The 23,190-nt window shown below is 37.8% G+C and overlaps 2 protein-coding genes across 2 annotated transcripts; one reads left to right on the top strand and one right to left on the bottom strand.

Annotated features, from left to right (window-relative positions):
• The first annotated feature begins 227 nt into the window (after positions 1-227).
• Positions 228-15,341, top strand: LOC145774197 (UDP-N-acetylhexosamine pyrophosphorylase-like protein 1). The gene is made up of 12 exons (XM_082585372.1): positions 228-412; positions 1,234-1,368; positions 2,856-3,060; positions 3,694-3,869; positions 7,810-7,982; positions 8,207-8,272; positions 8,779-8,906; positions 10,101-10,238; positions 11,757-11,876; positions 12,029-12,094; positions 12,771-12,840; positions 12,992-15,341. The coding sequence occupies exons 1-12, from the start codon at positions 271-273 to the stop codon at positions 13,076-13,078; spliced, it is 1,506 nt and encodes a 501-aa protein (XP_082441498.1). The 5' UTR covers positions 228-270; the 3' UTR covers positions 13,079-15,341.
• A 274-nt stretch (positions 15,342-15,615) lies between these two features.
• Positions 15,616-20,228, bottom strand: LOC145774147 (endoplasmic reticulum chaperone BiP-like). Its single transcript, XM_082585312.1, has 9 exons — positions 20,027-20,228; positions 19,527-19,815; positions 19,222-19,412; positions 18,485-18,639; positions 18,018-18,253; positions 17,612-17,849; positions 17,343-17,510; positions 16,988-17,247; positions 15,616-16,299 (listed from the first exon to the last, which is right to left on the bottom strand). The coding sequence occupies exons 1-9, from the start codon at positions 20,143-20,145 to the stop codon at positions 15,982-15,984; spliced, it is 1,974 nt and encodes a 657-aa protein (XP_082441438.1). The 5' UTR covers positions 20,146-20,228; the 3' UTR covers positions 15,616-15,981.
• Positions 20,229-23,190: the final 2,962 nt, after the last annotated feature.

Genomic DNA, 23,190 nt, shown 5'->3' with positions numbered 1-23,190 from the left:
AATTTACATTTAGTGTCAGTTTTTCATTAATTGGTTGATATTTTCAAAAATTTTGGTATATTTCTCAAAACGAGCAACCTTATTTTGAAATCAAGGATTTTGTATTAAGAGATGAATATCAATACAGACTGTTAAAAATGCGTTGCTACCTGCAAAAAATATTGAAAAACGATGTTTGAGTAATGAGTATTTTAAGTTTTAAAACATCTATCGATTTTTAGCTGGGTTTTTCAAGTTTAGGTTTTGAAGTTGCTGTGGTTTTAATGCAATATGGAAGATTTTACTAATGTTCAGAATAACTTACGTTCACACAATCAAGAACACTTGTTAAAATTCTATAAGGATTTGAATCCAAAGGAACAAGCTTGTTTGCTTAGAGACTTAAAGAACTTGAATCTCAAGCACCTTAAAAGTAAGTTTGTTTTGAGTTTTATTGTTGTTATTGCTTGCAGTGTTGCCATTTAATGTGCGGTATGGTAATATGTGTTGTGCATCAACACATGTATGTTGAGTTAATTTTGATAAATTTCTTTTACACCTTTATACTTTCATAAATTTATTTTTAACATCAAAATCTTGTAACATTTTTGTAACGTATTCTTATTTGATGTTATGGCAGCATATGCAACAGTCCGCCCTGTTAGCTCATTCATTTAAGTGACCACCTGTGAACAAAGATCACAAAACAATGGTTCAACTCTTGGGGTGTCCGTCTGAGCGTGGTATCCCTCACAACAAAACCAGCTCTCCATTCAGCGGCGCCTAGTGAATGAAATAGTTTATAGACGACAACACTTCAACCAAAGGAAACTCTACTTTATCAACTTCAGTGACCAGCCTTCATTAGTTCAAAGCTTCTGAAAGCATGCAAAACTGCGAGAATTAAATAGTTCTTAAGCTTATTTAATGTTGAGGAAAAACTTGCAAAAAAGTATTCCTTTGCAATGTAAGATTTAATTTATACATACTTTAACCCACTTCACCAACACCACCACTGCAGCATATCCACCCAAGACACGGCATCTTTTCCCACAATGCTCATTCTTCATTCTTAAGTTTCCTTTTTGTGTTATGATGTTGTTACAACTTTGATCTTATATCCTCCTTTCTCTTATTACAACATCCGGGTAACCAGTACAGTCCTACCTCCTGGCAGAACTTTTGTTGCCCAGCTTGGCTGGATGGTCATTTGAATGGAGCATTTCCTATCATTACATCACGTTATCATTTCAGACATTCAGAAAGACTCCCCTTCAGATGCCATAAGCAATGGACAGTTGGATACCATGATGGAACCCATTCCTTCCGATGCTTTTGGTAGCGTGAAGAGTGGAAATGCGAAGGATCTAGCAGAATGGGAGAATGCTGGTATGGTATTTTCACCAGTGTTAGCATAGCCAATAGCCATGTTTATTTGAAACCTAGTGCGTCCAGTCTTACTAGATGTGATCGTTACTCGATCATAATAGGTTATGCCATGGCCACCTAGAGATACGGCCTGATTTGTTACATTCTTTAGACTTTCCGGATTTTGCCAACTTTTGGTAACTTTCTCAATAAAATTTTTGAAAAATAAGATTTTAACGTCTTTTTAATGTCTTCCCCAAATGACAAATTGGGTACAGTATTAATATCAGTCACTAGACTTTGAAAAATAAAGACAGTTTCATTGAGGAAATTTTAGTCAGACTGTTAGCCGCTTGCTAACAATAGTCAAAACGTGACCAATCAGGCCGCATCTCCAGGTAACTATGGTTATACCGTGTTGCTGAAAGTACAATCACTTTACGGCCACTGAATTACTCGGCCACTGAAAACTCAACAAAACACACTTTACTTAAAATAGTTATAGGTAAATGCCCGAAATGAGATCTAATATCAAAACAGCAGCCTCAAAATGTCTTATAATTTGGCTATGTGAACATTTTGCACCAAAGTTGCCCTGTTAAACAGTTGCTCATGTGCCTCTTCTACGTGCATGCTTAGCTAAACAAAAAAAGTTGCACCTGCGTATATTGACAAAATATTTTTATGTAATCTTTATGGGTTTTGTAGCTTGCAGTATTATATCATGTAAAAGAAGACATAAAGGATTACGTAGTTAGTAAACAAACAATACCATTATGCGTAAACAATGCGTAGTTGTGATTGAACGTCACATTTCGACCTTTGATGCTTACATAAACAATCGTTAATGGAATTACTTTTAATTAACCTTCTGGTATGTGGGTGGGTGTTTCTCGGGATTATAGTCCATAGCTTTATGTGACATAGCCAGGCAGTTCGCCTACTTTATGTAGTGAGTATTTAGCCTTGTGCTGACGTTAGATAGATCCCTCCTACACGACATGAGTGGTTTTTGGTTTCGATCAACACAAAACAAACCCAGTTGTGTTCATAATCCTTCGATAAGATCCTCTTGACCTTTGGATGTATGGCTCCATGCAGTGCATACTGGAGGGTGGTAAATTATTGAAAATATTGCGTCAAGGCTCTTTGTTAAAAAAACAAGTTTTATCTCGCGTTTGTTTGCCTCTTGTTTAGACAGTTATGATACGGTAAACGCCTTCGTCTACCCAGACAGCAAAATCCGTCATTTTTATATTGATTCAACGTCTGCAGACAACCGATTTTGCTCTCTGGGTAGTTTCTCTTCGTTGATTCAAGGTTATTTCAGGGTCAATATTCACAAGATACTGTGTCGTTTCGAAGGTAGTGTGGAAGAAACAAAATCTTCGTTTTTTATTGTTTGCCTTCCATCTGCAGAATTTTCTCTAGAAAAACTGCAATTTTTCTTGATCATGTGACCGTTGAAGATGTGTACTGGGATTTTTTCTAACCAGATGCATTTTCAGGATTGCAATTAATTTCCGAGAGCAAAGTATCTGTCTTAGTTTTGGCCGGGGGTCAAGGAACAAGATTGGGGGTCAGCTACCCGAAAGGAATGTACAACGTCGGCATCCCATCAAACAAAAGTCTGTACCAAGTCAACGCTGAAAAAATAAAGCGGCTCCAAGATTTTGCCCTTGAAAGAACGGGAAAGCGCGGAGTGATTACATGGTAAAGTAACAAATGCAGTCCTTTGCGTATGGACAGGGCTGTAGAGTCGGAGGGATTTTGGCGTGTCTGGAGTCAAAATCGTTAAAATAAAGACCAACTCCGACTTGTTACGAAACGATGAATAATAAAATATTTCTTTGCAATCTTTTTTTCAGAATAGCCTATTGTTTCTTGGTCTCCGTATTGCGTCTTAAAACGTTACCAGAAAATAGAAGTGTTTGTTCTTGTTAGTTTTTGTAAAAGTCCAGGTTTCAATTTCGGTCACAACATAAGTGTAACTAAATTATTAAAACAATACAGAAGTTTAAAAAATCTGGCAACACTGGTCGGAGTCGTCTAATTTTTCCCGACTCCACAGCCCTGCTTATGGATGCTGTGTTTTTTTATTATTATTTTTTGTACATTAACGCAGCCGCGGCTGAAAATGGTGATTACTCCACAACAATGCAAAATCACGTCTCCTCATAAAAATTCCACACTTTTAGCTGCTTGCTTGCGTCACTTGAATATCAGAATTTAAAACCTTTGCAAAAACTTCTGAAGTGATAGTTTAATAGCTAAGTTTTAACCTCTGCCATACCTTGTGATGTCACTTTTCGAATTCATATTTTCATTTTGCTTCACTCCTCAAAGGTACATCATGACCAGTGAAGCCACAATGGAGCAGACGCGGGAATTCTTTCAGAAACACAATCATTTTGGACTTTCTTCTCAGAACGTTGTATTTTTTGAACAATTCACTCTTCCCTGCATCTCTTTTGATGAAAAGATTCTGCTTGCTCAAAAGCACAAGATTGCTTGCGCTCCCGGTAGGCCAAGTTCCTGTTAAATTTACCACCAACACGCATTGTTCTTTTCTGTTTGTGTAGGAAATTTCACGTTTTTGATTCTATTTTTATTTAAAAAATGAAATTGCAATTATTTTCGAAAGTATGTTTTAAAATGTGATATGCCTACTTTTGCCTACACGTGACGTTATCGTTATCGTGATATGCCTACACGTGACGCAGTGCCGGTCTTAGGGTTTTTGGGGCCCTGTGCGGAATATGCTTTTGCGGGCCCCAATGACAATAATCCAATTCAGTGGCGTAGCTAGGTACTTTGAAAAGGGAGGGGCGGCGTGATCGCCAAAGACGACAACCAGCGGCGGGGGGTCTGGGGGGCTTCCCCCAGAAAATTTTGAAAAATTACTTTGAATTTGGGACATTCTGAGAGCATGTTCAACAAAAATTTAGGTATGAATATTACTGTGAAATGGTGCTGTCCGGTGGCATAGCAAAAGGATAAGATCATGCTTTCTTTGGCATTTTTCGGAAATAAAGCTATGTCTCTACAGTATGTTGAGTCTGGATGCAACCTATTTCGTCCCCTGAAATCGTGTAACAAAATTAAATTTCGACTTATTTCGTCCCCTGAAAAGATCGAGAAATTTTGAAATGTTTGCGGCAACTCCGATCAGCGATTTCGGCTATGTCGTTTTTTTTTTCTCGATCTTTTCAGGGTACGAAATATTCAGGCGACGAAATAGGTTGAATTCGTTGAGTCTCTATGTTTTCTTGTTGCGAATTCCTTTGCTGAATTCACTTGTTGAATTTTTCCTTTGAAAACGTCAAAATTACTGCATTTTCTGAGTAAATTGCGGGCCCCCTAATTTGCGGGCCCTGTGCGATCGCACGGTTTGCACATCCCAAAGACCGGCACTGCGTGACGTTATCGTCATAACAGGCCAGCTTCACAGCTGGCAGTCTTTTCTTTTAACATTGACTCAGTGTATGAAGACATTGAATCAATATGAAAAGGACAGATTTTTCTAACCAATTCAGTAACCTCGTGGCGCATCCACGGCTAAGTTGCGCAAATGCTGTTGTGCTCACGAGATCAAGCGTTCGAATTCAGGCCTTGAACAGAAAATAGTTTTACTGCGCTCGGTTAATTCGGATCACAATTTGAGTAAAATTAGAAGTCTAATGCACAGGCGCCGACTTTTCCAAAAACCTTGGGGGGCGAGAAAGTTTATGACGTCATAACCATAACGCTATTTTACTTAATTAAAATAGTATTTGATTAAGCTTACTGTCTTGTTTATATTGACACCGAGGTCGCACTCCGAATTTGTAGAATCGCTGCTTGAGACGATAAGTTTTACTTACGCAAACGCATACGCCCAGTCGTAAAATTTTTGATATTGTTAGCTCATAATTGGAACAGTTGGAAAACAAGTCGATTCATTTCATTTTTGTGCGAGTGTGAATAACAACGATCAAGACAGTGAAGTTATCGAAATAAAACGCAAAAAATCATGATCTCAAGCAGAGTGGAAACCCGCTATCAGTTTTATTAACCTCGTTTTGCTAATTACTTACCTTCAAAGCGTTAACAACGGTGAAGTGTTTTCTCTTCTGTTTATTATCGAAAGCCTTTATAGTCTTTTATCGAATACCGTATATACTCGAGTATAGGTCGAGATGTTTGCAAGTGATTTTCACCTCAAAAAGACAGGTTCAACTTAATCACGGGACAAGCCGTTGTCTCCAGCTCGGTAGTTTTCATAATGAACGCATTTGACATTTTTACTGTGGCAAAATCATTGCCGACGTAGATTACGGAGTGTGAAATGGCGTCGGCCGCGAAGCAAAAGTTTTGAATACGTTTATTTGCAGTGATTCAAACGTAATTTTCAAATTTAATGATTTCTTGTCAATTTTAGATTTTATACACTTGTTGAGCAAAATGCAAAGCTCACGAGACAAAACAGCAGAAAGAGCTGTTTTAAGAGATCAATTTTTTTTATTTTTGCGTGTAGGATATAATCGTTCTTATTACGTAACATTCCATGATTGTTGAAGTCGATGTCAAATCTTAGCGGCCGCATAAAACAATGATGCCAGGTTAGCTAGGTGATAATATCGGTAAGAGACGTCGTTAATGCAGGCAATATCTGCGACCAAGACCATTAAACACCTTTTCTTTTATCGGTTTTCGATTTAATTCTCACACATTGTGAACAAAACAATGTGTTCTGTTCACTCATAATTGACCTCAAAACGGGAAGACCTCGTTGAAAATAGTGCCTCTAATTTAGCTGGTTTACTTAATATTGCTGTGAATGGTTACGTGACTATTCCAGCAGCGTAAGTTACTCTACATTCAACTTTGAAATTTCCTTACCTTCAACGATCATGGTATGTCAATGCCAATACTTAGAATGAACCATTGAATGGTAGTGTCGGGAATAAGGTGGTCAAACAACTTATACATGAGATCGATCTATCCACGAGTATAAACGGTAGTACAGGAGTGTATTATATATAGATGAGTGTATATTGATGAGTGTATGAGATGTATATATTTTCACAATATATATATACATCAATACAGTGCTTATTGAAGCAAAACACTGAGTGACAGTTTTGAAAAATGCATTTTTTTTAAGCTGTATTTACGTAATTGTTTGTTGTGTCGTAGTTTCAACTCGATAAAGTTTGCTAAAATCGATTTAAAAATCTAACAAACGTTTGGATAACTCGTGAAATGAGAATAAACATTCAATCATTCGCTTTTTCGCTACCACGCGTTTTGACTTTGAAGCTGCTCCTCACGCGCGAAAGACAAGCAGTGTGCGACTGTGAGCGTGCGTGTCGTGCGCATCTCAGTAGTAATTCACGTTCCAGAGAAAGCCATGCGATCAGCTGCTGTTTTGTGGGCAAGAGCAACGTAGGCTTGGCTGTTTTTTGCTTTCGGCATTCTGTCCGTTTAAATGATCTAAATCTCTTTCGCGAAGTATTTTATCTTTGAAACACCACTTGTAATAGCCATTTTTGTTGCCCCTCAACTATAAATTTACGGGGGGCGCCGCCCCCCGGCCCCCCCGGAAGTCGGCGCGTATGGCTCTAATGTATGCCACATGTTTCATAGTTTCACCTTAGCAGACCTCTAAGCTCCTTTATTTTTCCGGCGACCAAGCATGGCCTACCAGAGCTTCTTTCCGGCGGCCAAATTCTCGCGTCCGGTAGCCAAAAAAAAAGCAATTAAAAAGTCGCTTTTTTAATCAGTTTATTGATGTTGTGTTTTTGCGTTCACTCAGGTAAGAGCAACGTAAACAAGCCCCTGAAACATAGTTGCAGTTGTAGCCTACGTGAATGCACTGCTTCCCAAGTAGGTCCAGGCTACAGCTAGTCTTCGAGTTTTTATAGGTCGACGCTCAGACTTTTTGCCAAACTTTTACCAGCAATATTTGTCAGCGTGTGGGAACTTTGATTTGTTTATGATAAAAAGTTGCGAATGCGAGTGAAGAAAAAAGTTTGAAATACGAATGCGAGTGGAGAGACGTTGGCTTGGGGAAGCCGGCGACCAAACATGGCCTACCAGCGCGGTAGTTTCGGAGGCTTGTTGGCGGCGATGGCCGCCGAGAGCTTAGAGGCCTGCTTAGTATTGAGCGGCGTCAAAAATACACCTTATAAATGTAGTGTCCGTTTTGTGTTGTTTTCATTTAAGTAATAATGTCCAAGAGATGAAAGATTATGCATGCGATGCAAGCCAAACCGCGTCTCGATGCAATGTTTCTTTTTATTCACAATTACTTCCCACTTGGATAATGTTGACAGTGACCCAGATAAGATCATCTAGTGCAGAAAATTTTAACTTCTGATGGAACTTGTTTCATAATATGTTTGTTGGGTGACAAAGAAATCCGACTGCTCATGTTCTCAGCGTTAAAACTTGAATAATTCCCTTGCTTGCATATTTTAGACGGCAACGGAGGCTTGTACAAAGCTCTTAAAGAAAGGAACATACTTGATGACATGGAAAAAAGAGGAATAGAATGCACTCATGTTCACTGTGTGGACAACATCCTCCAAAAAACAGCTGACCCACTTTTCCTTGGCTTTTGCCGCCTGAGAAATGCGGATTGTGGCGCCAAGGTAGGATAGTTTTGAAACCATTTTAGATTTTTGTCTAAAATGCAATATCGTCTTTTTTAGTAAAAACCAAGGAAGGATTTTCGAGGTTTGGTGTTACTAACTTGTCGGTCGATGTAACTATGTTTGCGCAGTCAATAGTCTAATTTAAACATACTTTCATTGAAACACGTTTATATCGTGAAACTGAAAGTTTTTTTGTTTTTTTTAACTTTGGAATTCGTCAGGTTGTGGAGAAAACTGAACCCAGCGAAGCGGTTGGCGTAGTCTGCAAAGTCAACGGGGTTTTCCAAGTGAGTGGTGTACTTTTGTCAAAACCTACTGCCTGAGCAATATCAGCTTATTGAACTTATCTAAACTTTATATCTAAGTAGATTAAGCAGAGTGTTTGCGCATATTGGTTCAGGAGTGATTTTGTGTCAGGCAGAACTAGCTTGATACCTTTGAACTGAAGGACAATAACTCAATGCGGCGAGACATTGATATTTTGCATTTTTTCCTACCCGTTTATAAATTTCAAGTCTCTAACTCTAAAGCATTGTGTTAGAGCACATTATTTTTCAACTTCAATTTTATTTGATCTGTTTCTTATAGCGTCAATTATCATATTGTTTCTGGCTCACATCTGGGGTAACTTTACCTGCTCCACCCTCAAGGCAGTTGGGACTAACTGGTGAATTCCCAGTATGGGTTCCACCACAAGACAAACATATCAACATGAGTAAAATGACTTTTGCCGCGTGATTGCACATTTTGTTTGGCTGATCGTCTCGTTATTTACGACGCTCGTATGAACCAGGTGGTTGAATATAGCGAGATTTCGAAAGAAACTTCAGAGAAACGCGACAAGAACGGAAGGCTGGTCTTCCATGCTGGGAATATATGCAATCACTACTTCACTACAGAATTTCTCAATACGTTTTGCAAGTAAGTTCAACCACAATGTCGTCATCAAACTGCCACCAGAATAGTTGACATACCTTTTCTATGACGTACTTTCCTTGTCTGTTCCACCATAAAACAGCATTGTTTGTTTTATCGATATGTAAACACAAATTTATTGAGCATCCGCTTCAAACGAAGTAGATAACAAAGTATAGTACATAAAATTCTGTCACCAATCACCAATATTCTGAGGAAAACTCACTAAATGTGGGTTATCCTTCGAATGTGCTATAGGTGAACATGGTTCAGGTATGCCTACTCTGCGTGCTTGGTGGGTTACAGTTAATAGGAAGAATAATTTGCTTTCACGTCCACTAATCTTTCACCACCACACAAAAGCATGAGCAGACTGGATAACAAGAATACGCAATAAAAAACACCATCTGGGCATGGAGTAATTAATGTTTCTTACAGCAATAAATGTTCTTGCAAGCAATTAATATTTTTGCAGCAATAAATAACAACTTTAATGTGTTTTTTCCCTTTGCCGCAAACTCTCTAACTTGTTTGCTTGACCTATCACTTTTAATTAATTACGTTCCAAAGCAATTAAATATATCTTGCAAATTAATCATTGAAATTCTTTGCTGGTATGTGTGTGAAGTTTTCCTAAAATTTCGAAGCTAATTTCTTCCCGTGTACTTTTATATGTTAGGGTAAATATTTAATTAACGCAAATACATCACTGCGATTTGAGCAATACATGAATCTCTGATCACTATCCATCATTTTTATCATACAGTGCTGCATCCCAGACAAAAAAATCCTTTATTTTTACATTGATCAACGTCTGCAAACGTTGAATCAATGTAAAAATGACGGATTTTACTATCTGGGTCCTTGCTGTAACGGCATAGAAAAATTTACTGTTTCAAACATGAAACAACTTTATTAAAATATTGCTGTTTGGTTTTGTCATTTGACGCTTTCCGATGGTAATGTATTGCTGCACATGTGTTGGCCAATTATGTTTCCAGGCAATAAATGAGTCATTTTTACATTGTTTTAACGTTAACAGACGTTGAATCAATGTGAAAAACGACTGATTTATTGTCTGGGCTTGAGGTGATATGACGTCACAAGTTGAGCAGTTCTAAGTGAAATGCATCTTCCACTTGATCTGGATCATAATCTTCATCTTTTCACCTACGGTGATTACTCTTGTTTTCCTCTAAGGTCCAACACCGAACTCCAACATCACGTTGCGAAGAAGAAGATTCCCCACGTGAACCAAGATGGTGCTCTTGTGAAGCCCACCACCCCCAATGGAATCAAGATGGAGAAGTTTGTTTTCGACATCTTCAAATTTGCCAAGTATGTTTCACAATTGCCTGAGTTCTTACCCTTGCAAGTACTGGTTTAAGTATTTAAATATAAACTTCAAACTACAAAGACTTTTTAAAAGTGGTACTGAGTCTTATTCCTGCTTGGTACACTCAGCAAAGGAGTTGCTTTAGGGTAAGACTCGGCTGCGCTAATGCGGCTGCGCTGACAATGTCTGCATTGCAAAGTTCTGAGATCACCGCATATCTGCAATGAATACAGCGTTTAAAGCTTATAAAAAAACACAAGTTGTTATTATTATTACTACTATATCAGTAAAAAGAGAATAACGCGGCACGCAACTGTTTCTGCTTTGTAGGTATCTCTACGTCGTTGCCCACTAGAGTGACTAGAGTGCAGGGGTTCCCAACCTTTTTACGATCTCGTACCACTTGGACGCTCTGTACTGCCAAGCGTACCACTTCTTGCAGAACAAATAATTTGATCGAATCATATTTTATTCAGAAGAATAATAATATTGGCCTACTAAAATAACACTAAAGCACCACAACTAAATTTAATGGTATTTTTGTTTTTGTTTACTGTCCACCAATTGGTCGATGTGCGGTGTAAATTTGCCAACAGCGCATCGAAAGTCATTTCCGGGCGTACCTAGTCGGTTTCGATTTTTTTTACTTGATGTTCATCATGACTGAAAATCCCTGCTCGCATTCCCGCGTGGAAGGGAAATCAGTAGCTGTGGAACAGCATGGGAAGCTAGCGTTGAGTATGAACAGGCCATTCTCAGCCAGAAGTTTATTGGAGAACATTCCTTGTAACCATTATGTAGCTGTTATAGAACATTTTATTCCGATCTATTTTTAGCTTACAACTAGCATTATTCAACGCTATTTGTAGACTAAGCTATAAAACAGTAGATAATATCTATCAAGAGCAATCATTTGACATAATTAACGCCCACTGTCCCACAGCGTTGTACGGCTTTTCAAAGCAACTGTGCTCCTTGTTGGCAATTGGCATGACTTGTATTTTGAAGATCGTAATGACACGAAACAACAGGAATAGTTACTTGACAATAAGAATAGGCTTGGGGAGTTTTTTTTTGTAAACAAAACCAGATAAAAAAAAATATAAAGTTGTGAATCCAGGTTTTTGTGAAAAAAACGGAAGCTACCCGCGTACCACCTGAAAAACCTTCGCTTACCACTAGTGGTACGCGTACCACAGGTTGGGAACCCCTGGACTAGACAAAAACGTCGTTTACCTGTGCCACGCAAAGCTGATTATGACGCATCGGACAACAATTCGAAAATAATTGCCTTTTTTGCGAAAGCAAATATTGAATGTCTGTTAGTGCTAGTAGAATACTTCTGTGTTTTATCACTAAGTTGAACAGCCACCAAACACTGGTTTAGCTGGGATTTGTGTTTCACCTTATCTGTGTATTTGCACTACCGACCGCTGAAGTTTAACGATTTGCTTTTGTGCAACTCTAACATGTTAAACTGACGTGAATTGTCTCTGATATTTTCTGACTTATTTCCACAGAAAATTCGCCGTCATGGAAGTTGACCGAGAAGATGAATTTTCTCCATTGAAAAATCCCAATGGCTCTTCTTCTTGCTCCCCTCTTCAAGCCAGATGGTCCCTTGCATCTTTGCATCACCGGTAACCGATTCAATATAAAGTGTTCTCATTTTCTTAGTTGTTGTACAATTCGTCAAAAGAAATGCTTTCAAATCCACAGCACTGCCACTAAGTAGAAGTCTGGATCCGGTACAAGCCCATTGCGAGATTATCAAAGTGCGTTTGCGTTGCAGGCAAATAGTGGAAGCTGGTGGTTGTGTGGTGGATGATGAAGGCAAAGAAGTTAAACCTTTGACTGGGTAGGTTTGTGATGCCTTCAGAAAAAAATCAGCTGATCGTTTTAACGTTTTTTTCAACGTCAACAAATGTCAATTTAGTGTAGAAGGAGATACCTACCTGGCTATCAGCACGAGGCTCAACATTCACTAGCACAGCGAGCAAATTACGTTTCGCTAGCCATAACCATTTAGCCTCCTCGCTAGTCGTGACACTTCCAATCAACAATATCTTCTTTGTATCAGAAATGTGTAATGAAATGTATCAAGAATGTGAATAAGAAAAGAACAAGGATTATTACCTTGTTTTGCTTTACTGTATCAACTTGTGTCTTCGTTTACATGACGTTATAACGTGTTGGAATTCATTAACAAGAACCAGGCCATGCAAGAACATGTTATTTATCGTTGGTTTGGGTGAAAAAAGTAGCAGATTGCATTCTACCAAGATAGATTATTTTCCAAAACAAAATTTGCTTCTTTTTAAAGGTTGGTATAGAAGTGCCACAAAAAGAAGTAAAATTTGCTATGAAGTGGTCAGCACATGACCGAGTGGTATAAGAGCTTGTCAAGTTATTGCACATGCGCCTGCCTTTCTTCATAAGTATTCTTTTGCAAATCAATGCTGTCGTATTAGTGTATTATTTTTGTACTTTCACTGACTACTATATGACTACTACTACTGCTTTGTGATTTGCAGAGTTAGTCACTACTCTGGGGAATACCCTATCCAGTGCGAAATTTCTCCGCTTCTATCTTATAATGGAGAGGTGAGGGACATGTGGCAGCAATTACCTTCTTTGCGTTTTCACACTTTAATAAAATGACGCGCAAAAGTGGCTATAATATCAGCCGTTGTAAAATGGAGAAAACCATTTGATATCAAAATTTTGTTTTCAAGATAAAATTTCTTTTGTCTAGAATCTGAAAATGTATGTGGAAGGCGCTAAACTGCGCTCTCCAGTTCGTCTGGATGAAGATACCACCAAGATGAATGGGAATGCTTGAAAACTTCAGCTCCACTTTAGCAGCATCCTGAAGATATTAGAGTCTTAGCATTTTTGCGCTTTATTTTTCGATCTTTTCCGTACTATTTTTTGCGATTTTACACGCTTGTTTTAAATATTTAACTTTATTTTTAAAGTATATTCGCGTTGGCACTGCATTTTTCCAAGAGTAGTCTCTCCCGAATGATTTTGGGAAACTTCTTTATATGTTTTTCTTTTCTTTGGTGACTTTAATTTGCAGACGAACTGTTTGCTTACCAATAAGGCACAAAGTCGATGTGTTCTAACAAATATGACGACTTTTTGCTTTATTAGTTGAGGTAAGGCTTTTGTGACCTGGCATAGAACTGGTCTTTTCTACCTTAAATCAATCTAAAAGACTAAATTTTCAATAGTTTGGTGATTATTCGTTAAAACCACTCCCAAGTGCTTTTTTTACTTTTTTGCTTTTCCAATTATATGACTAACGTTTTTTGAAAACTAATGCATAATTTGACCACTGTCTTTACATCATCAAACGTCTGTTTTGCGTAAATTTATGCTGTTAATTGTCATGTTTTCAATCCATGCACAATTGCACTCATTGGTTTTTCTGCACATCGCTTTAATGTGTAAATTTGTTTTGTAAGATATTTTGTACGCAAAAATCCAAAGAGCAGTGTATTTGTGACATTTAGTTCAAAAAGTAGTCCACAAGCATCTATGAAATTATTACGTTTGGTTAAATTAACCTGAACCACTTCAAGACCTGAATCAATTCAAGTCGGCAGCAGTGGCCGAGTGGTTAGCGCGTTGGGCTCGCAGTCGAGAGCCTGTATGTTCGACTCCAGCCACCCGCACTTGCTGTTGTTTCTCTGGGCAAGAAACTTTATGATAATTGCCTCTACCCAGTGATCGATTTCGAGTAATGGGTAGTACCAAATTTAAGTCATAAATAGAGTAGACAACCGGAAACAGACATTGCAGTCGGCTGCAGCGTGGGTCAGGTGTATGTCGGAAGGCGTACACCGATGCATAGCGCTCGTCCGCTTTCCCGCAATGCAGGATAAAGATAAACAAACAAACAAACAAGATGTGAAAAATAGAACGCAGGCCTGCTTTGGACGTTTCTCATGTCAAAACGACTGCCTGCTTTGTTTCTTACAAGCTTCTACAATGTACAATTGTACATGTATTATCTGGTCTATTGTACGCACTTAACCCATCTATTGATATCACAAATTATGTGGTGAGACCAAGGGTTATTTTTAATTAAAGGGCTGTGAAAATCAGTCTTCTTATTTGACTAAACCCCTGATCATACAGTAGCCGTTGATCTGGCGGCTTTCGTTAATTTCCACGTACTCTAAGTTCCCAGTTTCCTCTCTGCGTTCCAGCCGCCATCGTGCAAGAGTGATATATGTTATTTCAATTAGACCTAAATAATTATTCTATAAAATTCGCCATCTTTGTCTGTTTCATGACAGAAATTAACTACAACAGTTTTATATCGAAACTGAATCTAATTTTTTGAAATAGAGCCACCTAATAATCCTCACTGAGTTAAAATAGATTGTGGAAGTTGAAGATTCTACCGTGAGTTGATATATTTTATATCCTGTTTTCTTATTGACCGTTCTATTTTATTTGCATCACAATGTTATATAATTCCTAATAATCCGACACACTTTACCATTGTACTTTAATCTCTTTCCCTTCAGGTGCAGCACTTGTGTTGATATTCATGTGTTTATTGAAGCACTTTAATTTTCGTTTAGTGAAGCATTGTGTGACGTGATATTTATTTTTAATCAACTAAATATCTTTTATCTTAACACAACATATCAATAATAATTTTTGTATAATTTATTAAGTGCTATTGTAAATATCTGTTTTGCTTTGTAGGTACTCTATGCAGGTTATGTTATAGCGGCTAGCTGTAATGAATATAAAAGTTTTGGCAATTGTCTTTTGATCAAACTGTTTAATGTTTTACCTTTGGTTTCGTGAAGCTTTTTCTCGGTATATTGTATATAACTTGGAACTTCTCTTCAATAAGTGCATTTGCAACGCAATTTCTTTTAATTCGCTAGCAAGGCACCATTGGTGGTTTGTTTAGAAATGTGATAATAGTTTTGACATGTTTTTCTGGAGAATCTCAATTCCTGTGCGTTTATTTGATTCACCCGTTTTATGTAGAATTGTAGCCTTGCGGCTTTCGTTTTGTAGCGTTCACACTAGCACTTTACTAGATGGTCCTATTTAAATATACGATTTGCAGCATAGCGTAAGTTTGTTTCCGACGAACTACAGCTTGAGTTAATAACTAACCGGGTTTTCTTAGGAAAAGGGTGATCAACTCGTGGTGTTAATTCTCATTCATTTGGTAAGATGTCCTTATCATCTCGGATGGTGTTACTCCACGTTAATCTTGCAATTGCTAGACATTCTCATTTCTGTTTGCAATAGAGAGAATGCACTCCAGTATTACATTAAGTAATATTTGTAAAACTATTTCAGAAAATACAGTACACGCAATAGCTTAAAGCACTACAAAACTTGTCTCACAAATTTTAATTAAAGCTTCACACTGAAGCTTCGAAGTAATGAAAAAGCGACCAGAAAAAAACGCAGCGGAAGAAATACACAAAACGTAAACAATTGAAATAAATACGGTTTACGGTCGTCATGTAATCAAATAGAGTAGTACAATCTTCACTGCAATCCGGTAGAAAAGGCTGGAAATGCTTCATACAGTAGTATTTTTCTGAGCCTCGTGGAACAAAGAAATTATTATGAATTAGCCACCGACTCCAGCGCCTTGGCTACACCAGACATAAATTTTGAAGTACGGTACCGGTACTATTTCTTCACCACCGAGGTTCCAAAAATAGTAATGGTCTAACGTATAAAAAAAAAATCAATTTATAATTCATCTTTATCATCAGAACTATCGTCCTCTTCCGGAGCACCACCTGCTCCTCCGGCTCCATCAGGATAAAGTTTTGAAACAATTGGATGAACGACTTCTTCCATCTTTTTCTTTTGTGTCTCATATTCCTCCTTTTCTGTTCCTTCTTGATGTTCGTCGAGCCAAGCGATGGACTCATCAACTGCATCCTGCACAGTTTTCTTGTCGTCGTCAGAGAGTTTGCCTCCAAGCTTTTCTTTGTCATTGATTTGGTTCTTGAGCGAGTAAGCGTAACTCTCTAATTCGTTTCTGGCGTCAACGCGTTCTTTCAACTGTAAGAAAAGAATATTTATATTGTGACTGCAAACAAGCTTTGCTGTAGGCATGGCCGCCTAAAGATACGGCCTGATTTGTCACATTTTGCAGAAATTTCCAGGTTTTTCTAACTTTGGACGAACGTTTAAATAAATTTTTCTAAAAATTAGATTTTTACGCTTTCTTTATTCTTTTCCCCAGATGACACAATAGGTTTTAACATCCTCACATGTTGAAAAACAAAGAAAATTTGATTTCAAAGATTTTAGTCAGACTGTTAATTTTCAATAACAGTCTGATTTTGCGTTTTTCAACTTACTTTTTCTCATTTGCTACTGCTTCCTCAAGGCAACAAAAAAGTTTTATGTCATTAGGAAACCGCAAAAAGTAAAAATATCTCAAAAAATATCAGTCAAACACTAGCAGTAGCTGTAATCAAAATCTGCAAAATGTGACAAATCAGGCCGCATCTCCAGGTGGCCATGCTGTAGGCAAATTTTAAGTGTTATTTTGAAGAAAGGAAGCTGATCCAAGAATTAGGTTTTACGTGCAAAACCGTGAATCAGTTTCATGTAATGGGCGACTTCGCCAAAAGAAGCAATGTTCCTAGATTAGGGATTGTTTGATGGTGGTAAGATAAAACAGGATGAGAGAGACAGCTGCAAAGTTTCTTACCGTTTACGTTTTAACTGCAAATGGTCTCACCTTCTGATCATCCGCTGCAAACTTCTCGGCATCTTGTACCATTCTCTCGATGTCTTCTTTTGACAACCGGTTATCATCGTTCTTGATTGTGATCTTTTCCTTATTTCCTGTACCCTTATCTTCAGCGGACACACGGAGGATACCGTTCACGTCAATTTCGAAGGTGACTTCGATCTGAGGGACTCCCCTTGGAGCGTGAGGAATGCCAGTTAAATCAAATTTTCCAAGATGATGGTTATCTTTCACCATGGCTCTCTCCCCTGTGAAGGTGAATTGACATGTCACAACAGTCAAAGAAACCACGACGCTCACTTAACACAAGAAAAATTTCAATAATATTAATCAAAAGCGCTACCTTCAAGAACGTTAATAGTGACGGTGGGTTGGTTATCACTGGCAGTTGAAAAAATCTGCGACTTCTTGGTCGGGACAACAGTGTTCCGAGCGATAAGCTTCGTCATTACTCCTCCAACGGTCTCAATGCCAAGAGTGAGTGGACATACATCCAAAAGTACCAAGTCTCCTGCAAATTAAGCGGGTGAGATGAACAACTACTTATATTAACATCAGTTTCTTCGTCACGATTCATAAGGTTTATTAGATCCTGCATTTATTTTTTCATACCTGTGTCAGATTCACCACCCAAGACGCCAGCTTGGACAGCAGCCCCATAAGCGACGGCTTCATCAGGGTTAATACCCCGATTGGGTTCCTTGCCCTTGAAGTGTTCTTTCACCAGCTGTTGGATTTTAGGAATTCGGGTTGATCCACCGACTAAAACAACTTCATCAACATCTTTTAATTGCAAATCGGAGTCTTCCAAAACCTTCTTCACTGGAGTCATTGTGGATCTGAAGAGTTTCTATATAAAAAGAAATTAATTTAATACCAAAAACGCAAGTACCGTGTCACCAACTTACCAAAAGCAATAAAATCTTGAGTAAAATCACGCACAATAAAAGTCAGCACCATTTCCACAGTAAAAAATATATTCTTAAAGCAACCTATGCAAGTCAGTCTGATCTCTCACCATGTTCAATTCTTCGAATTTTGCTCGAGTGAGAGTTTCTGAGAAATCTTCGCCTTCAAAGAAGCTTTCAATTTCAACTCGTGCTGTTTGCTGGGAAGACAAAGCTCGTTTTGCTTTCTCAACTTCTCTGCGCAACTTCTGCACCGCCCTGTTGTCTTTGCGCACATCCTTTCCGGTTTTCCTCTTGTACAATTTCATGAAGTAGTCCATAACAATCTGGTCAAAATCTTCACCACCTGTAAAATTAAAAAGAAAGTAATAGTGTGCAAAGCCTTAAAAGAGTATCTAAGTTACGTAACAAGCACAGCTAACCTTGTTTTAAGTGAAAGGATATAATAAATGCCAACTTTATTGTACATCTCCTAACTCATACCATGCTGTGCGTGATATCACTGCATCAGAGACACAAATTTTGATAGAAAAACCTTATCTAGAGGGCTAATTGAAATAATATTTGAGTTTTGTACCTAAATGAGTGTCTCCGTTTGTGGCAATAACCTCAAATACACCATTATCAATTGTCAACATTGAAACATCGAAAGTGCCTCCGCCAAGATCAAAAACAAGGATGTTTTTCTCCCCTTCTTTCTTGTCCAAACCATAAGCAATAGCTGCAGCAGTCCTGAAATAGTAGATATACAATATATTATACATGAGAGTGTAAAACCAATTTTTACATTTTTTTTTTATTCATGGGCATGCTCACAACAATCAGCATCATGTACAATTGTACAAGCAGGGGCGCCGGAACGGTTTTTGACTGGGGCGCAGGATTATGAAAAAAGGGCACTTTTGTTGCTGAAAGGCCAACTTTTTTAAAAGTTTTAATATAAGATATACCGTAGCGATAATGCTCATCCATCAAGCTCATTATCGAGTAATGGATACAAGTGTCCGCCATCCGGTATACAAAGAACAATGGCAAGGAAGGGCATCATGCTATGTTATCATGATTGTAGGTTAACTTACTGTGATACAGAATTTTGTGTCGTGAATATTATTTTGAGGCAGAAATGAAAGATTATAATTAGGCTAAAAGTGAATAGCTGAAATTGTTATATCATATTGCAAAATATGCAGTAGCTTACATGATCTTAAAAGACACCATTGCCCCCCTGCCCCCTATCCACAAAAAAATTGAAGGCAGGGGTGCAGCTGCCCCTCCACTTCCGGTGCGCCAGTGTACAAGCAAAACTAGACTTACGGTTCATTGATAATTCTCATGACGTTCAAGCCAGCAATGATACCAGCATCTTTTGTAGCTTGTCTCTGGGCATCATTGAAGTAGGCTGGAACTGTTACAACTGCATGTGTCACAGTCTTTCCTAAATATGCCTCAGCAATTTCTTTCATTTTTCCCAGCACCATTGCACTAATTTCTTCAGCAGCAAATACCTAAACAAACAAATAAAATGCATGTACTCATACCTAATGATAATGAGACGACATCTTTAAAGAACTTAAAAATTCACAAAAATACCTTTACAAAACAGTGGGCACAAACTCTACCTTTTTTTCGCCTTTAACATCAACTTGAATATGAGGCTTCTTATTCTTCTCCATAACTTTAAAAGGAAAATATTTAATATCACTCTGTACAGCAGAATCACTCCATGTACGTCCAATCAACCGTTTTGCATCAAAAACTGTATTTTCTGGGTTTGAAGTAAGCTGGTTCTTGGCAGCATCTCCGATGAGTCTGTCACCTTCTGAAGTGAATGCCACATATGAGGGAGTGATACGATTTCCTTGATCATTTGCAATGATTTCAACACGACCATTCTTGAAGACTCCAACACTGCATGAATATACAAATAGCCATAGTAAACAAAATTAAATATTGTAAATTAAACAAGCAGAACGATAGAGAGCCTTATTTATTCGCCAATGCCCAATAGCAGCCAAGGTCCTAGCAAAAAAGATGTTGTTTAGTTGAAAAGTAAAATAAATGTAATCTACAATTACACACACAAAACGTATGTGGAGTCTCAATAATTAAATTGACTTACCATGAATATGTCGTTCCCAAATCAATTCCAATCACAGTGCCCATATCTTTACTGTCATCATCAGCTGCATTCACAAAGGAAAGGCATAGAAATGCCAATATACAAAAACACTTAATCATGATATCACTTTAAATCTCACTGTTCACTAATACTATACAAAAAATATAACGTCTGCCAAAGAAAACCGGAATAAATATAAAAACATCATAATCTGACAAAGGAAAACAAAACAGTAACGAAAACAAAACTATTGATCACTCTGCTTACTGGTGTGGCATAAATTGTCCTGGGATCACACTGGCTGTATATAAATATATATAGGCTACTACTTATTTTATAGTGTAGGCAATGACATTGATTGGTACTGTCCAGCTTGAAACATCAAGTTGAAAGTATGCTGTTTAGGTGTTAACCAACACAGTAAGTATTGTACTAAAAAAATTTCCAAAATACAAGTTTCCTCAATACAAGTTACATAATGTAAATATAGCCTCAATAGCGTTGCCAGATAATAAATTCAGCCCTAATTTGAGAAAAGTTTAAAGGTGTTGATTGATTGAATCTATCCTCGGACTGGGAAAGCTTCTTGCAGAGCTTAATCCCCACATACTTGTAGAGGCTTTGAATCACTGACGCAGGCCCGATCACCGAGATTGACACCTGAGTGAAGTTTCCGATTGTTGAAGTCTTGTTGCTGGGGAATTATTAGATGCCGCTGAATGGAGAGCAGTCCTTAACATGCGTTGCTCAAGCGCACACTCCGAGAGTCGAACCAGCACAGCTTAATCTTGAAGCTTCTTTGTTCTAGAAGTCACGTGCTAACCAACTGAGCTATCGGGGCGGATTGAAAACAAAAACTTGTATTTTGGAATTTTTTTTCAGTCCTGGGCAAAGATCAAAACCCTAACCTTATTCCTAACTCTAACCCTATTGATCTCAAGCAGTTCTTTTAAAGTTCATAACCGAGTATGATTGAATGCTCCTATATATACATATGTTGAGCTGAACAAGCACAACATTTCTTTAGGCTACTGTACAAACAAAAATACAATTAAGATTGATATAATTTATGGTGTATCTGCGAGACAAAAATAATGCACCAACAGGCTTGTACCATAATTAACCAGCAGTCCATACTTTGGACACTCCTCATTTAAAGAATGCCACAAAACCAATAATTATGATTTATTTTAGAGCAGTTGATGGTAAGTCAATGAAATGTCTCCATAATTAGCAAATATCATAAAACATTTGTACTAACCAAGTGTTTTTTAATATGTATCGTTTCTGGGAAAGTTAAAAATCAGTTGATTGTTTATGCTAACTAAAAAAGGGGTTACTTTGAAAAATATGATAACCCACAGGAACAGTGGTTGAAATTGTAACCGACAATATGCTCTAAATTTAACATAAGATCTAAGGTACTAGTAACAAAATGTGATAGCTTTAGTAAAACGCTTTTCAATTGTATGTAGGGTACGGTGCCGTATATTATGTTATTTCGCTATGGATCAAATATAAACAAAATAGGCTATCAAACTGTAAGCCTGAAGGAAATCAAAACTTCAAAATGAATGGACTTGCCTAAAATTATACGAATTCAGCTGACAGTACTAACACTTTTTATAACTTTTCTTAGGACAATCCGAAAAAATTAAAATCCAACACCCGCTTCACTAAACCCTACTACTACAAATCTACAATACAGCTAAGCTTTGCTTGCGCTTTTGAATAAGTTGATCAGTTTATATAAAGCAACCGGCGAGTATTTCTCGTTATCTGCGTGTGGTGGCTTATGATTGGCTGATTTAAGCACGTGTGCTTACAAGCGATTGGTTGAAATTGTTACGTTAGGTGACTCGCCACATTTAATGATGAATCAGCAGCTTTTTGAATGGTTTCAAACAGCTGGTTGCGTAAGAAAGGACACATCATTGTTTACAGTTTTCGCCCATGGAAATAATTAGTTGAAGCTAGTATGATGCAACGAAACCTCTGTAAGAGAAATACATATCGAAATAAATATTACCTTTTCATTCAACAAGAAGTTGCGATGTCTTTTTTCAATAAAATAGAATAACTTTCCAACACAAAAATCGGATGCAACCAAATCAAGAAACATTTTGCTTTAAGAATTTATGATAAAAAATAGTCTTTTCATCAAAAACGTATTAACAAAACCGGGGACATAGTGAGTAAAAACAATAAATTCCGGTACAAAACACACTCATAGCTTTTGTATTTTTTAGTTTTAAACTGAAAATATGCCCTGCTAGTCTACACTTTCTTTGAGGAGTTACCTATACAATTTCTTTTAGGCAGGATTTTATTAGCTAAGCTGCGCTTTTGACTTCAAGATGTTTATACGTTATCGCAATACCAATTCATATTAAGGCAAATCCTGTAGCGTAGCCAGGAATGTTGAAAGGGGGGGTTTTGACCGCCGGCTGCGAAGCCCGACGGCGTTTTTGCCAAAGGCGTCATCCAGCGGCGGGGGGTCTGGGGGGCCTCCCCCATAAAATTTCGAAAAATTACTTTGAATTTGGTGCATTCTGAGAGCTTTTTCAACAAAAATGTGGGTATAAATATTCCTGTAAAATGGTGCTGTCCGGTAGCATGGCAAAACGATAAGATCATGTTTTCCTGGGCATTTTTCGGAATTAAAGCTAAGTTTCTATGCTTTCTTGTTGCTAATTCTTGGCTGAGGTATTTGAATGTTTGGTATTGGCAAAACTCGTTCTTTTAATGCAGTTTCGTTTAAAATTAGGCAAACTTTGTTTTAGAGACATAGAGACCGAAAGCATCATTCTCAATATCGTGACGTCACATGCGTGCCAAAGGGGGGGTTGTAACCCCCAACCCCCCCCCTTGGCTACGTCACTGGGCAAATCCACCCTAACAAAATCTTTTCTTTTTTCATCGATTGTAAGTCTGCAAACGGTAAATGTAACAAGAATCAATTTTGTCAACTAGGAGGTAGTTTGAGTGTTCATTCGTTCATTCACTGAAGCGTGGATGTCGCTATACTGGCGACGTCCACGACTGAAGTTATAGACAGAGTAACACAATTCAGTGCAAGATGTCAATAGGCTATAGACTTACTCTACTTCTGTTGCTTATCAATAGACGACAAAATGACCATATACACCCCACACAGCAATATC

Source organism: Aplidium turbinatum, chromosome 7 (genome assembly GCF_918807975.1).
Source record: "Aplidium turbinatum chromosome 7, kaAplTurb1.1, whole genome shotgun sequence".
Classification (NCBI taxonomy): domain Eukaryota; kingdom Metazoa; phylum Chordata; class Ascidiacea; order Aplousobranchia; family Polyclinidae; genus Aplidium; species Aplidium turbinatum.
The sequence above is the reverse complement of the archived record's forward strand: the minus strand, read 5'-3'. Positions and strand labels throughout refer to the sequence as shown.

Coding starts and splice junctions, on each gene's coding strand:
- LOC145774197 (XM_082585372.1), top strand. CDS start 271: ATGGAAGATTTTACTAATGTTCAGAATAACTTACGTTCACACAATCAA. Junction 8,907..10,100: donor TTTCTCAATACGTTTTGCAA/GTAAGTTCAACC, acceptor TTTTCCTCTAAG/GTCCAACACCGAACTCCAAC. Junction 12,841..12,991: donor TTCTATCTTATAATGGAGAG/GTGAGGGACATG, acceptor TCTTTTGTCTAG/AATCTGAAAATGTATGTGGA.
- LOC145774147 (XM_082585312.1), bottom strand. CDS start 20,145: ATGATTAAGTGTTTTTGTATATTGGCATTTCTATGCCTTTCCTTTGTG. Junction 19,413..19,526: donor ATGTTAAAGGCGAAAAAAAG/GTAGAGTTTGTG, acceptor TTGTTTGTTTAG/GTATTTGCTGCTGAAGAAAT. Junction 17,850..18,017: donor AATTCGAAGAATTGAACATG/GTGAGAGATCAG, acceptor CTTTTTATATAG/AAACTCTTCAGATCCACAAT.